The 20,070-nt window shown below is 34.6% G+C and overlaps 1 protein-coding gene across 1 annotated transcript; it reads left to right on the top strand.

Annotated features, from left to right (window-relative positions):
* Positions 1-10,227: 10,227 nt before the first annotated feature.
* Uba5 (Ubiquitin-like activating enzyme 5) lies at positions 10,228-11,641 on the top strand. The gene has a single exon (XM_035372670.2). The coding sequence runs from the start codon at positions 10,364-10,366 to the stop codon at positions 11,543-11,545; it is 1,182 nt and encodes a 393-aa protein (XP_035228561.1). The 5' UTR covers positions 10,228-10,363; the 3' UTR covers positions 11,546-11,641.
* The last annotated feature ends 8,429 nt before the right edge of the window (positions 11,642-20,070 follow it).

Genomic DNA, 20,070 nt, shown 5'->3' with positions numbered 1-20,070 from the left:
AAACTTGTATCCAGGTGGGCCCACAGCACGGCCGGAACTCAAGCGAAACTCGATAGGTTAAAATCCATCCATTAAATAACATTCTTAAAAAACAGTAAAGTTTTATTCACATCTAAATCTCAAGATCACTTTTTGATAATCCAAGGCTTTAGCAAAGAATTTAGCTTTCTGGCATCCCACCACATAAATCGTGGAGAAGCTGTGAGTGAGCGATTGGAGAATGCGTCCTAAATGGTTGTAGGGAATATGACCCTCGTTCCAACGAAGTCCGTGCCGGTTTCTCGTCAGCCAGGCATTCGTCTTTTGGTTTTTTTCACTCAGTTGGTGGAAGGGGTGAGGAGGAGCAAACGTCAATGATCCCACGGTCAAAAAATCTTTTGTCGCATAGCCCAATTCTTTTAAAACGTAGGTAAATTCACCCTTATTGTGGTTGTAGGACTGGAAACCCTCTAGATCGAGCACGATAAAGTTTTCTGAACACGCCATGGCGATGAATACGGTGATGTCTCCCACAAACAGGAGCAAAAAAAGAATCGAAAAGGTGTATATGTATAACAGGGAAGATCTAGAAAGGAATAAAAAACAATAAAACGTTTTAGAGTCGTCGTCTTGAAAGAGGCATTTTTCTTTTCAAAGGGTTAAGAAAGTTCTTTTTAAATGAAGTTATGATTATTATGATTATTAATAAAGAAAACTAAGAATCAAATCGAGTTTATAGATAACCATATTCATAGGACCAAAGGGACTTAGCAGCTCAGTTCACGTCTTCTGTTCTCTGAAGAAATCTCGTGGAGGACACACATTTTTATACTCGCTCGACATCTGTCGGGATCGCGACCCCATCTAAATGTCAGGGTCATTCCAACCTCTTAAAAGGATCGGAATGAAAGAAACACTTTGATAAAAAATATATTTATAAAAAGATATCTGAGGGTCGTGAGAATATTTTCTCTCCCCACCCCCCGCCTATTTCAAAAAAAAACAAATAAAAATTCTTTCTTGGATCGCGTCAAGATTACAAAACAACTCACAGGACTTGTTTATCTCGATCTCGTCACGGTCACCGTTTCACATAAGAAGATGGATGGACCCTGAACTTCAGACATGATACCCGCCTTTTGTCTGGGAATAGGGTCTCACCGTTTCTAAAAATAGACCAGATCCCATTCTTGGAATTCTATTCTTTAGGAAAGGGGGAGTGATGGTCTTTTTTTAGAAAGTGTGAGACAACATTCCCAGACAAAAGGGGGGTAGAGTTAATTTTCATCATGTCTAAGACATAATAAAAATTAACAAAAAGTTTTTTTTTTTTTTTTTTTTTTTTTTTTAAGGCTGAAAAATTTTTCTGAGAGAGCTGAGAAAGATTTTTCCTCCCAATCTTTTTCGACGATGAAAAGGGGAAAACTACTGATCCGATCTCCCTACGCTTTAGGAAAAAAAAACAAAAAAATACTTATGAAATATTCATGTGTTGAAATTGGCTATTCAAATAAGTGACATTTTGTTTCTCATTGGAACTGTTCAACGGCGTGTCCACTCGTCTCTTTCTTTGGGGTAGGGGATGAAAGTACAGCGGTTTGTTGAAATCGATGATAATTTCCTCTTTAGTCGGCGGAACTGTAAATCTATCCCGTCTTAACTCTTCTAATCTCTTTGAAAGTCTTTCCACTTGCTCTGCTAAGGTTTCCTCGGTACTCATAATCTCTCTTAGTTTAGGGAAGTCTTGACGTATTGGCTAGAGAACAGAGGGTCTTTTTCTCTCTATACATATATCATGTGGGAGCGTGTGATTTATAAATCCTTGTGAAATCTTTCTACGTCTTGTGTAACTTGGAAGATTCGTCTTGTGTAACTTGGAAAATTCTTCTTCTTCTCGTCAATTGGGGTGGAGTTATGGAAAAGAAATGGGATTGGAAAGAAATTAACATATTACAAAAAAAAGGAACTTTTTTTTCTATTTTTTTCTCTAGGGATTTACATACCATTTCATTCATGAACATTCAAGGGTTCTTTCCAAGACCAAATTTTAGAAGAGAACCACAAAGAGTACACTTGAGGATCCTCTTTCAGGTCTAGGTGAGATAAGGGTTGAGACCAATATTCTTGGGTCTCTAAAGCAACCCAACTTAGACATTTATTATTATTATTAGAAAGTTCATCATCCTCCTCCTCATCGTCGCACGAGTTCTCCTGGGGAGATTCTTCCGCCTCCTCTTCGTCTTCGACAGCTTTGCTTTCGGAGGGGTAACAATGTAATTTCCGGAAAACGTAACTACCCTCCATCAAATGGTATCGAAAATTTCTCACCTTGTTCTCGGCACAATGAATCATCTTTTGGAAATATTGGTGTCGCGTGCATTTCGACTTGTTCCGCCACTCGGTTTACCCTGGGATGTAAAACTCGTAAACGGATCGCTGGCAGAGCTTGCTGAAAAATTCGGCTTTATCGTATCCATTGACGTAGATCACCTCTACCTTTTCGGTCAGTATTTTCAGGATCGTAGGAAGATGCTCGTAGGAAAGACGACCCTGGGTCCATTGCAGGCCGTGTCGGTTATTTGTAGTCTGGTTGACCACAGCTTGATTGCGGGACGATAAGTCATCGTAATGGACAGGAGGGAGAAAAATCATGGATCCGCATAAGGTTAAATCGCAAGTGATGTAGCCCAGTTCTTTCAAGATGAAACATATATCTCCCGTCTTTGGATCATAACAGTGAAAGTATTCCATGTCCAGAACAATGTAGGAATCTTTGAGAGGTTTGGCACTCAAAATGTCCATCTTCTTCAATTGAGAAAAAGAGAAAACAAAATTTTCTCTCTCTCTCTCTCTGTCGCTGTGTGTCCTGAAGGAAAAAATGGATAGCGTTCTCTCGCCGTCTCCTCTTTTATATATAGAGAGAGAAGGTTGCACGTGACAGGTCGTATAAATTCTGGGAAAGGTCACATTCGTATATATATTTGTTTTTGAATAATATCGTGCATATCTCAATACACATCCATCATCATAATAATAATAAAGGTCACCTTGGAAAGAAAAAGAAATAAAAAACATGGAACTCGTGCTCGACTTTGAAGGTTTCTACGATTCTCAAGGAGCCTTTATTGTGAAAGAATTGGCTTACGTCACATTGGACGGTACTTCTCGAGGGGTATTTGTTTTTAAACCCCCGTTTCCATGGCAAATGCTCACCGAAAAAGAAAAACGAACCGCTGTGTGGGCGAGTGATTATTATCACGGCTTGTCGTGGTACGAAGGAGAAATTCCATACAGTTATTTTCCATGGGTGTTAACGATGTTGACGGAACCCTTTTCCATGATTTGGGTGCGAGGAGAAATGAAACGGCGGTTTTTAGAGAAATGGTTGCAAAGATCCATTTATTGCATTTCGGGATCGACGCAAGAGATTCTCAAATACAATGGGATCGAACACATGAATTGTCTTAACCATACAAAAGGTTTTTTCCATTGCGCTCTACAAAAAGCGGTTCGGTATCATTATTATTTAAAGACACAGAGAAGAAATTCGCAAGGTCGATCCTGCACAATTCAATCTTGACAGAACTCATTAAAAAATACATATATCACGTTACTTCTTCAAGAGCACAGATGGTTTTGAAGCGAAACTTGGAATTTTGAAATAATAGATCAGGGAGAAATCATTCTTTAAAAAAATGGTAAAGTCTCGAATCGGCTGGGAGAAAAAAAATTTCTCAGAGCTGAAATAAAATTCTCTAAAAAAAAAACTTTTGGTTAATTTTTATCATGTCTTTAGACATGATAAAAATTAATGACCCTCCCATTTTGTCTGGGAAGGATGTCTCACCCTTTCTAAAAATAGACCATGACTCATCCTTTCTCTAATGGCAATCATTCCATGAATGAATCACGATTTGTTTTTCAAAAGAGTGAGACAACATTCCCAGACGAAAAGGGAAGGGGGTCGTTAATTTTTATCATGTCTAAGACATGATAAAAATTAACAAAATGTTTTTTTTTTTGAGTTGGAGAATTTTTCTCAGCTCTGAAAATTTTTTTCCAGCCGACTCGAGACTTTACCATTTATATTTACGAATAGTCTTTGGATTATTTATTTATTTTCTTTCAAAAAGAAAAATTCTGAGCTAGACCTATCTATTGGCTTAACATTCTGGTCATAGAAACCGTCTAGAATCTCATTTTCTTTCGAGGCTAATGCACGGGTTCTCCAATCAAAAGGGTTACTATAAAGGGATTGGTTTGAATGCATTTATCTGCATATGTTGTAGGATTCTGTTGTTGAGAAGGGGGTATATTATTATTATTATTATTATTATGATGATGATTGTGGCAGATTCGTTTTCTACATGGAAGTCTAATCTCCTCCGAAGACCTTTTCTGGGGATCGTCGATAGATGGTTTTTCAATAGGAATCCTTTCCCTCGGATACTCAAGAGATAGAGCAGGGTCCTGTCTTGAGACATGGAGCGGTCTCTCCTCCTCCTCCTCCTCCTCGAGAAAGTCTTGAGAAAGGGAGAGGATTTTCGGTTCCCTTATTCTCGAGGAGTCTTGACAAATTGAGAGGTCCCTCCTCTTCGAAAGAGAGAGAAGTTTTGGTTCCCTTATCCTCGAGGGGTCTTGACAAATTGAGAGGTCCCTCCTCTTCGAAAGAGAGAGAAGTTTTGGTTCCCTTATCCTCGAGGGGTTTTGACAAATCGAGAGGTCCCTCATTTTCGAGGGGTCTTGATAAATGGAGAGGTTTTTCATCATCGAGGGGGTTTGATAAAGGAAGAGGTCCCTCCTTCTCGAGGGGTCTTGAGAAAGGGAGAGGTTTTTCATCTTCGAGGAGGTTTGACAATGGGAGAGATCTCTCCTTCTCGAGGGGTCTCTCTTCCTCAAGGGGTCTTGAGAAAGGGAGAGGTTTTTCATCCTCGACGGGTTTTGAGAAACGGAGAGGAATCTGAACAGGCTTCTCCTCATCCCCATCATTATCGAGGAGGATGAGGATAGGCTTTTGGAAAGGTTTTTTTCTTTTTCTTCTGAACAGGCTCCTCTTGATGCTCGGGGAGAGGGATGGGGTAGTTGTTCCACCATTCTATTTTTTCTTGCTCGAGGATTTTTTCAAAAGTCGTGGCCTCTCTAAAATGAGTCGAAGGAGGAGAGTCCTCGAGAAGAATATAATAGGTATTCTTCCCAGTCTTCTCGATCGAGAGAGGTTCGTGCAAACATTTATGCAACCATTCACTAAAATGAACGAGAATCCCTTTTGTCTTCTCAAGACGATCCATAATCCTATTCATTTGCGAGACGGTTAGAAAGTGGGACGTGTAAAAATATTTGGCTCGTTTCATTAACAAAATTTGTGCATCCAAAGGTGGAATGTCACGAGCCATCAACACGTTTTCGTCGGATAAAAATTCGTCCCGCATCTTTTGACAACTCCCCACGGTATGATAACCCGCACATTTTGAAAAATCGGAGGCTTTCAAGTAAACGACTCCTTGGATGATATAAAAGGAAAGATCAACATATTTATATTTGAAAGGAATACACGTAGTGAGCTGGGGATGCCTCCTCATGATCCACTTGGACAAAAATACGACTTTGGGGCTCTCCCCTTTTATTTATAGAGAGAAAGAGAGTGTGACCTTCTCTTCCCTCCTCCTCTCTCCCTGCTTCCTCTATCTCTGGACGTCCTTGGATTGGAAAGGGTGACTTTGAAAAAAAAGAAGGTCATGGTTGGATAATTTTTTGTTTATTAAATTATTACTTTCACTTCCTCATTCCCACACACATTCATCTTTTAAGAAAAGAAAAAGAGGTCATGGAGATAAGATTTCTTGGAAAGAAGAGAGAGAGAAACAAAAAAAAAACAAATAAAACGGCCGTCATAGAGCCTCTATGTGTGTCTGTGTGTGTCTATATATATAAAAAGGCGAGAGTACTGGGCGAGATCATTTCTTTTCCATTGGGAGCCATGTCGCTATTAGACGTTTTTCCAACTCAACGGATTTCGAACGGGGAGGATTTGAAGACGCTAAAGCAAATCTCCAACTTGAAAATCTTTTTGGCGTGGCATTGTGCGACATTTATTCCGCATTTACCACCTCATCAAGCGATCGTTTCTTTCAACCAAGATGTCGAATCCTCCAACCTGCTCGTTCAGAAAATATACAGAAATTTATTCGAATCGCAACAAACGAAAGAGGAATCTCCCTTCTCTTGGAATCGGATGGATCGAGCTTTAAGACGGCCCATTCAAACAGACCGGCGATATACAGATCCGCGCACGAGTTTTTGGTGGAAGAATATTTTTCTCACGAAACGATATTTTACGTTTGGAGTGAGAACGACGGCTGAGGACGAAGTTCATATTGTTCAAACCACAGCCGCTCCTCTCGCCTATTACGAATCATCGTCCTCCAATCTGAAAGGAATCTGAAGGAAAGAAGTTTTAAAGTCAGCGACAGGATGAAATATAAGAAATATATTCTAAGACCTTTTCAAAACTATGTCATTCCCCCGAAAACGCAATATCTCATCGTCACAACCCAGAAGAGTCTCTTTCTCGTCGATCGGTGCTCGTACTCGCTTTGGAAACAATTGAAAGAGGAGATTTCTTTCCAATCGCCGATGGTGTTTCAAGAAAAAGAAGAAAACCCTCCGCCACCTTTACCCATCCCTTCCTTAGATGATAAGAGGAGCTGGACCAAACCGTCATGGCCCGAAACAAAATCGACCCGGCAACGGAATGAAATTGAAGTCATCACGATTGAAGATGAGGAGGAAGAAAAAAAATTACCTCTTAAAAAACGGTCGACTTACCGGAACCTACCTGGCGTGCAAGATCCGCTTCAGAACCCAGAAGCTTCTTCTTCCCCGACTTGTTCAAACAGGCAACCTCTTTCGGACTCCTCACAGACAGAACCTCTTCCAGTATCCTCTTCTTCTTCTTCTTCTTCTTCTTCTCCTCCAACCTGTCCCGACATCGTAGAGGTAGAATGTCAGACGGGTCCACAAGTTCCAACGGGTCCAGAAATCATGGAGGCAGAATCACAGCCGGGTTCACAAGTTTCAACGGGTCCAGAAATCGTAGAGGCAGAATTTCAGCCGGGTAAACAAGTTCCAACGGGTCCAGAAATCATGGAGGTAGAATCGCAGCCGGGTCCAGACATCCTAGATCCCTCCACTCATCCCAAAGAGACTCCAAGTGTTTCAAGACAGCCTTGTGAGGATCCAGCCCTTCCCGTATGGAATGATTATATGGACTTACAAAATTTGGTGCAACAGGAAGGAGAAGAAAATAATCATACGGATGGGTGGGTCAAAGACTGTTTAGATCATTTAACCTCGAATGAAATTGAACTGTTATGGAATTGCATTTCTGAAATCACATCGGAAATGGGATAAAAACCAAAACAAAAAAAAAAAAACAATTTTAATAACAAATTGGAGGAGGGTCATGATGTCAATTAAAAAAAATATTATATAGAATCCAATCTTGGTGGTTCACTTCAGTTTTCCAGCATGAGGTGATCCACGTTTCCCGAAATATGGATCCCATTCCAAGAGAGATTGTGTAGAGCCTTCACTTCAGTTCTTTTTTTTCTACCAAGAGGAGAGGGTCCCCAAAGAGCTACCCATGTCCAAAGAGAGAAAGTGTAGAGCGTTCATTTCAGTTTTTTTTCCAAGTTTAGGGGAGGGAGGTCTCAAAATGACACCCCCCATTTTCAAAGAGAGATGGTGTAGAGCGTTCATTTCTGTTTTTTTCCAAAGTTAGGGAGTTTTCAAATGACTACCCATTTCAGAGAAAGAGAGAGAGAGAGAAGGTGTAGAGCGTTCATTTCAGTTTTCCAAGGTTAGGATGGTGGTGGAGAATCCTCCAAAATGGCTACTCATCTCAAAGAGAGAGAGAGAGAGAAAATGCGTAGAGCGTCCATTTCAGTTTTCCAACATTAGAAGGTCCCAAAATACCGTCTGAATTCAAAGAAAGATCGTGTAGAGCGTTCATTTCCAGTTCTCCAAGATCAGAAGAAGAGGGTCCGCTTTTCCCAAAATGGCTTTCCGCATTCAGAGACAGCGAAGTGCAGACTTCAGTTTCCTCCCTCCCCAAGAATAGAGGGTCCCAAAATGGCTTCCCATTTCAAAGAGAGAGGGAGAGGCGTTCATTTCCATTCTCCAAGATAGGGTCGTCTGCTTTTTCCCAAAATGGCTTCCCAATTCAAAGAGAGAGAGAGAGTGAAAGGGTGTGTAGAGCGGTCATGTTCATTCTCCAAGATAGGGTCGTCAGCTTTTTCTCAAAATGTCATCTTCCCATTCAAAAAGAGATCGTGACCAATTTTTTCCAGTTTTTTCCAAGATGGGGGGGGAGAAGAAAACCTAGGATGGAATAACACGACACACAGAGGAAAAGAGAAAAAAACGCCATCTTGTCATTTTCTGATAGGGTACCGGTGTTCGAATACTTTTGTGACCGACTGTATATAAGATTGTTACCTTAATTTTGACAAAATAGCTTTATTCAGAGTACCTAAAACAGTTATTTAATTTTTCAAAAATGTGAGTAATTAGATTGTTAAATACTTGTTATTCTTGTTGGTACTATTTTGGTACTATTCATAATACCGAAGATATTATCGATTAATTCATAGAAGTCAGATCTTTCTGATTTCCTGTGGGGTAGAGTATACCTTTTGCGGTACTTTTTGAAAATAATGTTTTCTTTGGAGCGACTTTTTGTCTCTCGTTTCCCTTGACCAATAAATAATTTGGCTTTAGTTTGTGACACAATTTGATTTCTTCTCAATCTCTATTTAAAACCTCTTTAATAATATCAAAATTTAAAACAGTTACATCTTCTAAAACAAATCCTCTATCTAAAACGCGGTTTCTCAGTAATTTGAGGCAGAGCGCGAAATGAGACCTCTGATTAAAACAAACTGCACATTTTGAAAAGAACCAACTTAGATTTATAGTAGAGTCCAGTTTAGAGTCATAGCAGAGTTTTCAATCTATATGCATTTCGTCGAAACTGAGAACGCATATTTTTTCCACAGAATATAAATATTCGCCTCTTTCCTTCTTTAGAGTAAGAACATTACTTTGAATTCTTGGACTACACTAAAATTTAGCAAACACTAAAAAATAAAATAAACACCATTTCTTTAATTTGATAATACTAGATAAAGATATTCTAATTTTTTTTCTTTCCAAAAATCATAGCTTTAAGATGACAGAGCTCTTATGACAATGCAACGTAAAATATTTTCACTAGTCCACCTGATTTTTTTCTTCTTTTTCAGTAATGCATTAATCTGCGTCTTTATAAAAATAGGCTTTAGACATTTTTCCAAATTCTCCGATTTGTGCTCCCCCCCCCCAAATTTCGCTATTTGAGATTTTAATTTCTGATACCAATTTCTGTCTAGATGTCGTCCACCTTCTTTGTCGCTGAACAAACATTCTAAAATTTTTCTTTTCTCTATTTTTCAATACTTTAATACAATTTAATACAATTTTCTAAGGATATTATTTTGTTCTTCAAATTATCAATGCATTCTTGTTTATCCTTAAACTTAGGGCATTCAGGAATACCTATATTTTCATTTGTGAGTTTTATTTCAAAATCATTAAAATTTGATTTACTATTGTCATCATCAATTTCGATTTATTATTGTCATCACAATTTACTTTCGGCACAGCATTCCATTTCAACAGTTTCTTTTTGTGGCTATCCAAACAAGCGATTTTTCATATCATCTTCATAAACACTGCATAGAAAATGTTCGCTGCAGATTTTCCCGCTCTTCATATTAATAGAATCTTCTCTTTGACATTTGTGTATCCATTCTTTCGTCAAAAGCAAACTCTCATTTGGATCCTTTGGTCCCATGAAATAAAATATCTCATCCTTTCATACTTCTGTAAGTGCTACGGCACGTTACTGCAGCGCAAAAAGCCATATTACGTAAACGATACTTTACAATATAGAATTTAAAATAAAAACTGACTAAAATTACATATGTATAAATTATTTTAAATATATACATTATTAGAAAACAGATATATATATTATTAAAATTAATTTGGGACATGTAACCTCTAGAAAATCGTCTCGCAGCTCAGTGAAACTACTGTTTTAAACGCTTGAAATCAGGACAGGTGGCATCACAGTGATGTCAGATTATTGCCTGTTACGTCCCCCCATTAGGCTCGCGTCGGCGAGGAGTCGAACAAAGAAATGAGCTAGCCCTTCTACACTCCGTGCCCTTCTATTTATCCCTGGTTTTTTAACTGTTAACCGTGTTATTTTCACTGTCACGTAGCAGACGCGACAGCTGTTGTACTAGATTTCGATTTGTTTTATGTAAAATTTATGTAAAAAATGTCTTCAACCGAAGAAAAACTAAAAATGCGTATTGAAGAATTGGAAAAAGAAATTCAGCTGGAAAAAAGTAAAAATGAATGTAAAGGACGGGAAAAAATTCACGAAATTAGTGCGGAAGTTGTTGATTCTAATCCCTACAGTAGACTTATGGCTTTAAAAAGAATGGGTATCGTAAAAAATTATGAAACTATACGAAATTTTTCTGTTGCAGTTATTGGAGTAGGAGGCGTTGGTAGTGTTACTGCTGAAATGCTTACAAGATGTGGAATAGGTAAGCTTATTCTTTTCGATTATGACAAAGTTGAACTAGCGAATATGAACAGATTGTTTTTTCAGCCTCATCAAGCAGGACTTAGTAAAGTAGATGCCGCAGCCAAAACGCTGTTTTTAATTAATCCAGATGTGGAGTTTGAAACTCATAATTATAATATCACGAGTGTTAAAAATTTCAAACACTTTTTAGAGGTCCTTAAAACTGGAGGTAAAAATAGTGGTCCTGTTGATTTAGTTCTGAGTTGCGTAGACAACTTTGAAGCTAGAGTAGCCATTAATACTGCTTGTAATGAATTGAAACTATCGTGGTTTGAATCAGGTGTTAGTGAAAATGCAGTCTCTGGACATATACAGTTCATTATTCCTGGTGAAACAGCTTGCTTTGCTTGTGCTCCTCCACTGATTGTAGCTTCGAGCATTGATGAGAAGACTTTAAAAAAAGATGGGGTGTGTGCTGCCAGTTTGCCTACAACAATGGGAGTTGTAGCGGGATTTTTAGTTCAAAATGTTTTGAAATATTTATTGAAATTTGGAAAAGTATCATATTACTTAGGTTACAATGCCTTGGATGATTATTTTCCTACAATGACTCTTAAACCAAATCCAGACTGTGATGACCTGTTATGCCGAGAACGTCAAAAAGAATATAACAGTATTGAAAAGAAAAGTTTGGATGTTGAAAGTTATAAGGAACCTGAAGTTATTCATGAAGAAAATGAATGGGGTATATGTTTAGTATCTGGAACAGAGGAAGACAACAGTGCACAGGATGATGAAACAGTGGAAATAGTTAAAGGTGTTAAACATGCATATTCAAAACCTGTCATAGAAGATGATGATAGTAACTGTGTTGATGTAAATGAACAAAGTTTAGAAGATTTAATGGCTAAACTAAAGTGTATGTAACATAAAATGTTTAAGCATTAAATTTGAGCAAATTGCTACTTACAATTGTATTGAAAAATATTTATAGAAATATAAAATTACTATTATCAACATTAGGCTGAATTTGTTTTGTGTATGCAGGTAATATTTTAATGTAGTCTGTTAAAATGAATCAAAATTATTTTATTTATAGAAACTGCATAGTACTAATTCTTAGTTTAGAACATTACTTAGTTACTTTAGAACATTAAAGACAAAAAAGAAAAAGTGTTTTTTATGTGAAATCAAAACTAAAAATATTTCAACTCTTATGAATATTAAATGCAACATTAGTCTTTTTAAGTTATGTATTTTGTTAAGAAGTTGTCCATTTTTACAGAAAACTTATGAATATTTCAGCTTTGCATTTATTACATTCCAAGTACGTTTTATGAACATTTTTCTTAGTTTGATTTTCTATATGTGCATATTTTCCTTATCTAGTATGCTCAAATAGCTTCATGGTAGCTCACATAATACTATATTTCTTTTGAAAAAAAACTGAGTAGTAGGCAGAATTGTGAACCTTGGGATTTTGATTGGATTTTTACAAATATAGTGCCTAATTGGTTATAACACTTATATCAGCCTTTTTTTTTTTTTTTTTTTTTTTTTTCAGCAATAGCAGATATAGCTAGTTTAAAGTAATCTGCATTCTGAGTTAATAAAGGATAGGCAAATTAGTGCAGCATTAGTGTGTGGAACATGAGAAGCCTTATATTTACAAATAGTACTTGGCTCGAGAGATCGATCATTTAAGAATAAAACATTTTCCATGCATCAGGATTTCTGATTACATATATCCCAGTGGTGTATGATTTTAATCTTATCCTGTATTTTACATATGTGTTGAGTGACTATTACTGTGTATTAAAGGTTTTACTAAACTAAACTAGAAGTCGCCCATTTTCAGAATATGCCAAGCTTCAGCAACCCTGCAATATTACTTCTGTTAGTTTTAATACCCATTTTCCTATGCATTTTTTTTTTTTTTTTTTTTTGTTTATTCCAAGTTCTAACAAGTACAACAATTCTATTTATACACAAACCATAGTAATTTTTTTTCATAAACTTGACTTTAAAATCTGCACTTTTTGAAGTAATTGTAATAATATTTTAGCTAATCTTTGGAATATGGTAACAGGTAGTTTGGCGACATTTTGGTAAGGCGATAAAGGTTACTAGCTAGGACTTTAGCAGTGTACATGGATAAAGTCAAGAGTGTGCGCAGTGTCATTTTTGTGCAATTCTGGGATGTTGTTTTAAATAAAAAGAGGTCGACGTGTACATGGATACCGTGTATGTGCAATTCTTAAAAACGTGGAAAGCAATTTGCGATTCTGCACTTTCTCCCAATTTTGCACCTAATCTTCGTCATGATTAAGCACTTTTGTTCCATAAAAGTTCTAGCATAAGCGTAATTCGGCTAGCAGATTGTTGGAAAAAAATGTTGAGTTAAAAAAAAAAATGCCTTTACTTCATGAAAACAAAATGGCATCCAAACAAAAACTAGCAGGTTGCTCTAGCAGGGTTGGTCGCCAAATTTTCGCCAAAAATTCGTCAAGTTACCATAATCCAAAGATTAACCAAGGAGTACAGTACATTCTGTCACAAAATAACTTGCATTGCAACCTTTCTGAACACAATTCACTCAAAATTTTCACCAAAACAAAAGAAACAAAAAAAAAAAAAAAAAAAAAAAAAAAAAAAAAAAACTATTTGTAAGTACATTTATTGACTGATATTTTTAGATAAATGCCTAAATAAAATTTAAGGTGTGTATATGTCATAAATAATATTTTGGAACTTTAAATCATCAATCTTTTTCTCTTATTAAAATTGCAATAAGGTGGTTGCATTAATACTACAAATGTATCCAAAATTATAATGCAGTTGTTACAAAATATTTCATGAGAGATCATGTTTGATAGAGAGTGAAAACTTCTGAAGTTTTGTCATGTAATGTAATTACTGACATTTAATTATTTTTATTTTTTAAAAAAGGTTGTCATCATACGAGACATTTAATAACTTGTTTTCAATTCAAAGTTGTGAATAACGTATATTTTAGGCTACCCCTTGGTGAAACTTGGGGATTTTTGGCAGTACATGGATACTGAGTTTATGCAATTCTTTGTCTTATTATTTTGGCTTGCATAATGGCAATATTTTGCACCAAAAATCGCCGCTACACAAAGCCAAAATAACAAGACGAAGAATTGCACAAACTCGGTATCCATGTACACATCGACCTATTTTCACTTTAAAAAATCCAAGAATTGCATAAACTTGCATTGCGCACTCCCTTTGTTCATGTACACATCCATATATTTTCACTTAAAAAGTCAAAGGAGTGCCCATTTCTACAATACAGGTAAACAAAAAATACATAATCTCAATAAACTACATTTTAAACCAAACAATAAAATAATATAAAAAAGAAAAAACATATTATACATTTAAGTACTACAAAAAGAAAATATCCACTTACCCTATTTAGAAGTTCTCTCGTCTTTAGTCTGTGGCACACAAAATTCCTTAACAGCATCCAAAAACTTCCTAAAATTATCTGAACTCGAATCCATATATTGGCATCGCCACATCTGAACCTTTCTTCCTACAAATCCATCTAAACGGTTTTTACGTTCGACTAGACGTATATCCTTCCTACATACAGGACACATATAATGGCTACTAAGTAATCATTCATTTACACACCAGTTAATTAACGCTGTTTTCTCCTTTCGTTCCAAATCGTACAGAAACTTCAAATTAATCTTACTACATTCAGCCATTCTACCATCTAAACAATAAAACCAACACACACTACAAAACATCCCATGGTTAAAAATTTCTCAGAATCATTCATCCGATTATGTCGCAATAGGGTTTCCATACCACTCAACTACTCAGGCTACCATAAATGAAACAACAACTTTGCCATAATACAAGGGGTATCTTAAAGTTTACTCTATCCTTATTTCTTTAATTTCTAAGGTTAAAGTTGTTAATTTATGTTTTGAGTGCTTGCACTACTTTTAGATGAATAAAAATGCAGTAGTAGGTACAATAAATAGTCATCAAACAGAAGACCAGAAACCCTGTCTTGGGAATCATTACCTCTGAAAAATATCAATATTTCTAAGAATATAAAACATCAGTTTTGATATTTGTATTTTCTAGTAAGATTACTCCCTAACCTGACTGAAAACACCAAATATGTATTAAGACAACCATTATATTTTATATAGTAAATGATGAGTTACAATTTTAATTCTTACTGTAACAGCAAATAATTTTTACATAAAACAGCAGCTAATTTTATATGCCACCCAGACAGTATAGTGGTTAGAAGAGCCTGACTAATACCGATGAGCCCGGGTTCGAATCCAGTAGAAGGCATGGATGTAAAATCGCCTGTCCCTTCATAGGAGGTAACAGTGGCCACCTATTAGGTGCCTATACAATAAAATGACCACCACTTCACCTTAGGAGTGACCAGTGCCATTATAGGCAAGTGTCCGCCATTGGGAGAAAATATATATAATGTCAGAAGTTTTTTCATTTCTGAGCATAATTTATCAGTCAAGTTTGATTCTCATGTCAAGACATAGGATGAAATGATTCTCTGTAGTCTTCCCCCCTTCCACCGTCAGTTGAAAAGTCATATTTATTTCTCAGTTAATTGCATATTCGCTTTGAAGACTGATTTCTAACTTTAGACCATTTCTCATGATCCATACTGGTATGTCCGGTATGATTAGTTTATTTATATTTAAAATGAAATTTTAAGAAATGCAGCTGTTCACTTTGCTTATTTTAAAGTACAAGTATATATTTTCTTGTAGTACTTGTATATATTTTCCATATGACAGTACTAATTTTTGTCTTACAGTTTTGTTGGTGCATTTGATTTTGTGATTGTTTTATAATGCAATAGTATCATGTTTTATTTCTTGTTAGATATGCTAAATAAATTAATTTTTAAAGAAAATAAAATTATTTTGAATTTTTATAAGTTACATATTTCTTTATTTTTTCCAGAATAAAAAATAAAGGGCATTTCATAGATCTAGTATTCTTTAACATTTGTACATTTTGTACTTTATGTGAATATTAAGATGGAAGCACAGTAGACTTTTAATTAACTAGGACAATGTCTGCAGTTAATACAAAATCACAGTTAAAGCAATAGTAACCAACAGCTAAAAAAGCAAAGGAAAGAGGAATAATTTGTATTATAATTAAGAGAAAAATAGTATTGTCAGTTTATTTGTATTTTTGAGTAGTTTAATTTGGAGTTAGTCATTTAATTATGTAAATTAAGTCATTTAATTAAATCAGCATTCAAAACAAAGAATTATTTTTACATCATTCATGTATTTTAATAGAGTTGGTGGGCAAACAGAAGATTAATGGCCGCCTACTTCAATTTTTTTTTATGATTTAGCAATTTGTTTTTAATGAATATTTAAATGATGTTGATATATATTCCAGATTGCATGCAAATAAATTACCAAGAGCTATAGATGAAATCAGTTCCTAAAGACTATAACTTAATTTGTTCTCACTGCTGTTATCTCACCCATTTCCAGCCAAAATTTTATTTTATTCTGATGGTTTGTGATAGTAATTTTTTTTTTATTCCATAATTTAAAAAAAAAAAAAAAAAAAAAAAATTCAATGTGTTTTAAGGCAAGACCCGTTTAGTCTGCAACCCTCTAATTGGGAGATAAGGGAATAAGGTATGAAAGTAAAACTTAACGATGATAAAAAATATGAAAAAATTTTTGAGTAGAATATTAAACATTAAAAGAGGGGAAAAAGTATTAGTTTAATAAAAAGATTAAAAAAATTATGTAACATTATTTAAAGGTAATTTAAGAAAGAAATTTTAAATTATTGATGATTTTAAAAATATTTTATAATGTATGAATTGATCAAATTAATGACTTGAAATGTACTATGTGAAATATAAAAAGAGACTTCCACCAGTAAATATGAAGTATCATATTTTACCATTACATTTTCAACTTACAAAAAAGCATCACAAATACTCTTTCCTGCCATTGGTACAGCCTACAGTGTAGTAAAAATCAGGTTTTGAGGGAGTGTTATGCTAAAAGTATAGCATCCCATGTCCTGGAACTATCATTCTCCGTATAATTTTTCTAAATTGTAATAATATTATTTATGGATTAGCTTTAAATATTTTTTTATGCAAATGCACTTAAAAACAAAGTTCTTACTCTTAAAATATAATTTCTCATGTGTAACATATTGGTCATCCCTATGACACGCCACAGGCAATGTTCTGAATAAAGAGATGTCTCAATGACCAATAGCTTTAGGCCATTCCCATTGACTAGTTAATGAGCAAATGTTCTGGCCACTGGATTAAAAATAAATTAATAAAAACTAACAATGATTGTAATAATCTGATATATATACACAAATGAGAAATTGTTTTGGCTCTAGGTTATGAAGTATATGTTCATTTTCCATAAAGACAGTATCAAGAAAGAATTGTTTTATATCCTGTTCCAAAGGTCCTATTGCAACTTATTGCTATGACAAAATATAAAGAATTATATAATTAAGTTTTTGATTTGTCTTTTAATTTCTATCCACTGTTGCATTCAGTTTTTCTTCTATTACTGATCTAATGAGTAATCGCAATAAATATTTTGATTTTTTCTCAGATTCATTCCTGATGACTGAATAGGTTTGGATACATGGGATTTCCATTACTTTTGTAATATGTAATACAAATCAATTTTCCTTAAGAAATCCTCCACAAAAGCATTTCTTCTAAGAGACATAGCCCTTGAGCTTCTGTTCATAATAAATAACCTAAAGAATTTTCCACCAACTTATATCACTATCTCTTTTACAAAAGAATGTTCTGATATCAGCAAGTTATATGTTTTAAAGACTTACCATGATAATACGAAAATGTGGATAATATCAAATACTACTGTATCACTTGTACTTAATAATCAAAAGACAATCACAGCAATAAAAATCATGCTTTCTGATAAAGCCTTAGTACAACCAATGAAATATTAGATTTAATTTCTCCTTGTTGATTGGAGAGTGGTAGTATGAGAGGACAGTTCTGGACACCTTTGAGGAGCTATACTTCACCAGTTCACAACCCATTCTTTCTTGGCATTCATGCATAACTTAAAAACCTGGTGTACAGTCAAAAGTCGTTAATCCGGACTCGTCGGGACTTCGGCGATTCCGGATTATAGATCATCAGTTTAAATCTCGTAAGATGGCATGCAGAAATTCTAAAATTAAAAATATGAAACTGTAATTTATGAAATAAAGAACAATTATGATCTAAAGGGTATCAAAATTTACAAAAAAAAAAAAAAAAAAAAAAAAAAAAAAAAAAAAAAAAAAGCTTAATATTTATTTGTTTACTTTATTAAACATTTCCTTCAATGTAAGTTGTTTAAGTTGCTTCGTTTTATGTGATAATACTTTCCCTTTAATTCTATAAACAGGCATAATTTCTTGTTCAGTTACAAAGTTCCGCTGTTCAAGTCCCGTAATTGCTGTGCCGAGAATACCGACTTCTTCATGTCTTCATCCTTTTTTTGCAGCAATTCCACTTTTTGTTTGATGGAAATCGAAACATACTTTCGTTTTGTAGATCCTTTGGGAGCTCCAGCATCGGAAATTCTATTTGACACAATCGAAAGTTTAAGTTTACTTTTATAAAATTGCTCTTACAGTCTGAAAAAAGTAATAAGCCGGATCCAGTTCGAAGATTAAGGAACAACGCAATCATCAACATTAACATTAACTGAAATAAATAATTAGATAATTTTAGCTTATACCGTCCATTATACATTAAACGCTCACGCGAAAACGTATTCTGCACTTGCACACACGCATATGCGCAGTCGTAAAAGTCTTACGCGCACGCGTAAACGCCTATGCGCATGTGTCAACGCGACGCATGCGCGGAAAGTTTTTAGCTTTGTGGTCCGGATTATGGGTGTCCGAATTAACGACTTTTGACTGTATTATTTTCAGTTAATGCAATAAACTATGTCTTTGAAAAATAAAATCTGAAGGCATAATTGAAGTATGAGAAAGAGAGAAGGAATCTAAAGCAGCCCCTGGATATTGTTGCTAATGTGTGAAATATCTTCCATGTGTATAGCTGATTCTCAGAGACTACAGCCATTTGGCAAAATATAAGCTTTTAAATTTATTTTTGAGCTTTAACTAATTGGTTACTAATTAACAAACTGAGCAATTTAAAAGCAGTAAAAGTACTTAATTTAAATCCTTATTTTACTTTTTTTTTATGTATTTTACTGGCATAATTTAAGACTCATTTAATTTGTAATATAGGTAACTGATAATTTTTATAAACAATTGCAGCGTTGTTGTAATTAATAATTATTTCTTAATATCATATATAAATGGTACAGAACCACTTTTTCTTATTTTTATGATGTTTGACTTGATATCATATATAAATGGTACAGAACCACTTTTTCTTATTTTTATGATGTTTGACTTTTTAAATTTTTGTGAGCTGATTTTTAAGGAAATCCTCCAATGATATGCATTTCTGTTGTCCTAATGAAGTTCACAATCACTTTCTTAATGTGATTTGCTACTCTTCATAAATCAATGATGGCATTTCCGGGGCCACTGTGAATTCTCAATAATTGTTTAAGATTTAAATTAGTACTTTATTTTTAATAAATGTACAGAAAAAAAACTGTTACTAACAAAAATAGTTTGTTTTGGCAAAATTTGTCTATAACATTTTATTTAAAAAAAAGTTGATATTAGAATTTAAAAAGAAAAATTCTACAAAGAATGTTTTCAAATTTGAACTCGGCAGTTTTTCTCAAAAATATATATACTATATAATTCTATTCATGAAAAAATGCGTATTAATAATAGAATTCCCTACTAGTACTTTACAGATAATTTTAAAAAGAGGGAAAAAAAAGCTATTTTGCGTACTGCTGTGTTTCCAATAACTTTGACGTTTTATTGAAAAACTTTCTCAGTTTTCAGCAAAATTACAATCTACACTTACGTGAACATTAAACAGATCTTAAGGAAAATAATGCATTCTACACCTTAAAAAAAATAATGAAACCAAAATTGAGGTAGATTAAACATAATAAACAGATAAAATATTTTTAATTACCCAAGGCAAACTTTCTGATACGCGATTCAATTCAACTATAGTGACGCTTTCATACATTAGCGTGGACAAAAATCGGTATTGTGATTCGACTTTGTAACATCCGAAAATGGAGTTATTAAGCTTTTCTGAAATATTTGATTTTTCTCAAGGAGCCGTAAATTCTCGCTGTATTACTGATTACTGGAACAGAAAGAATTTTAAAAGTGGACCATTTGGTATTGCACGGGATTTTACTTGAAAAATCGAATGTACAAATTTTGGCTTCCTGTTTAAGGGCAAGTTTTATAGCATCTTCACCGCATGAAATCGAAGGACG

The sequence above is a fragment of the Stegodyphus dumicola genome, chromosome 4, assembly GCF_044657685.1.
Source record: "Stegodyphus dumicola isolate Sdum_Otavi_A_Nest chromosome 4, ASM4465768v1".
Classification (NCBI taxonomy): Eukaryota; Metazoa; Arthropoda; class Arachnida; order Araneae; family Eresidae; genus Stegodyphus; species Stegodyphus dumicola.
This window is presented reverse-complemented; position numbering and strand designations above follow the sequence as displayed.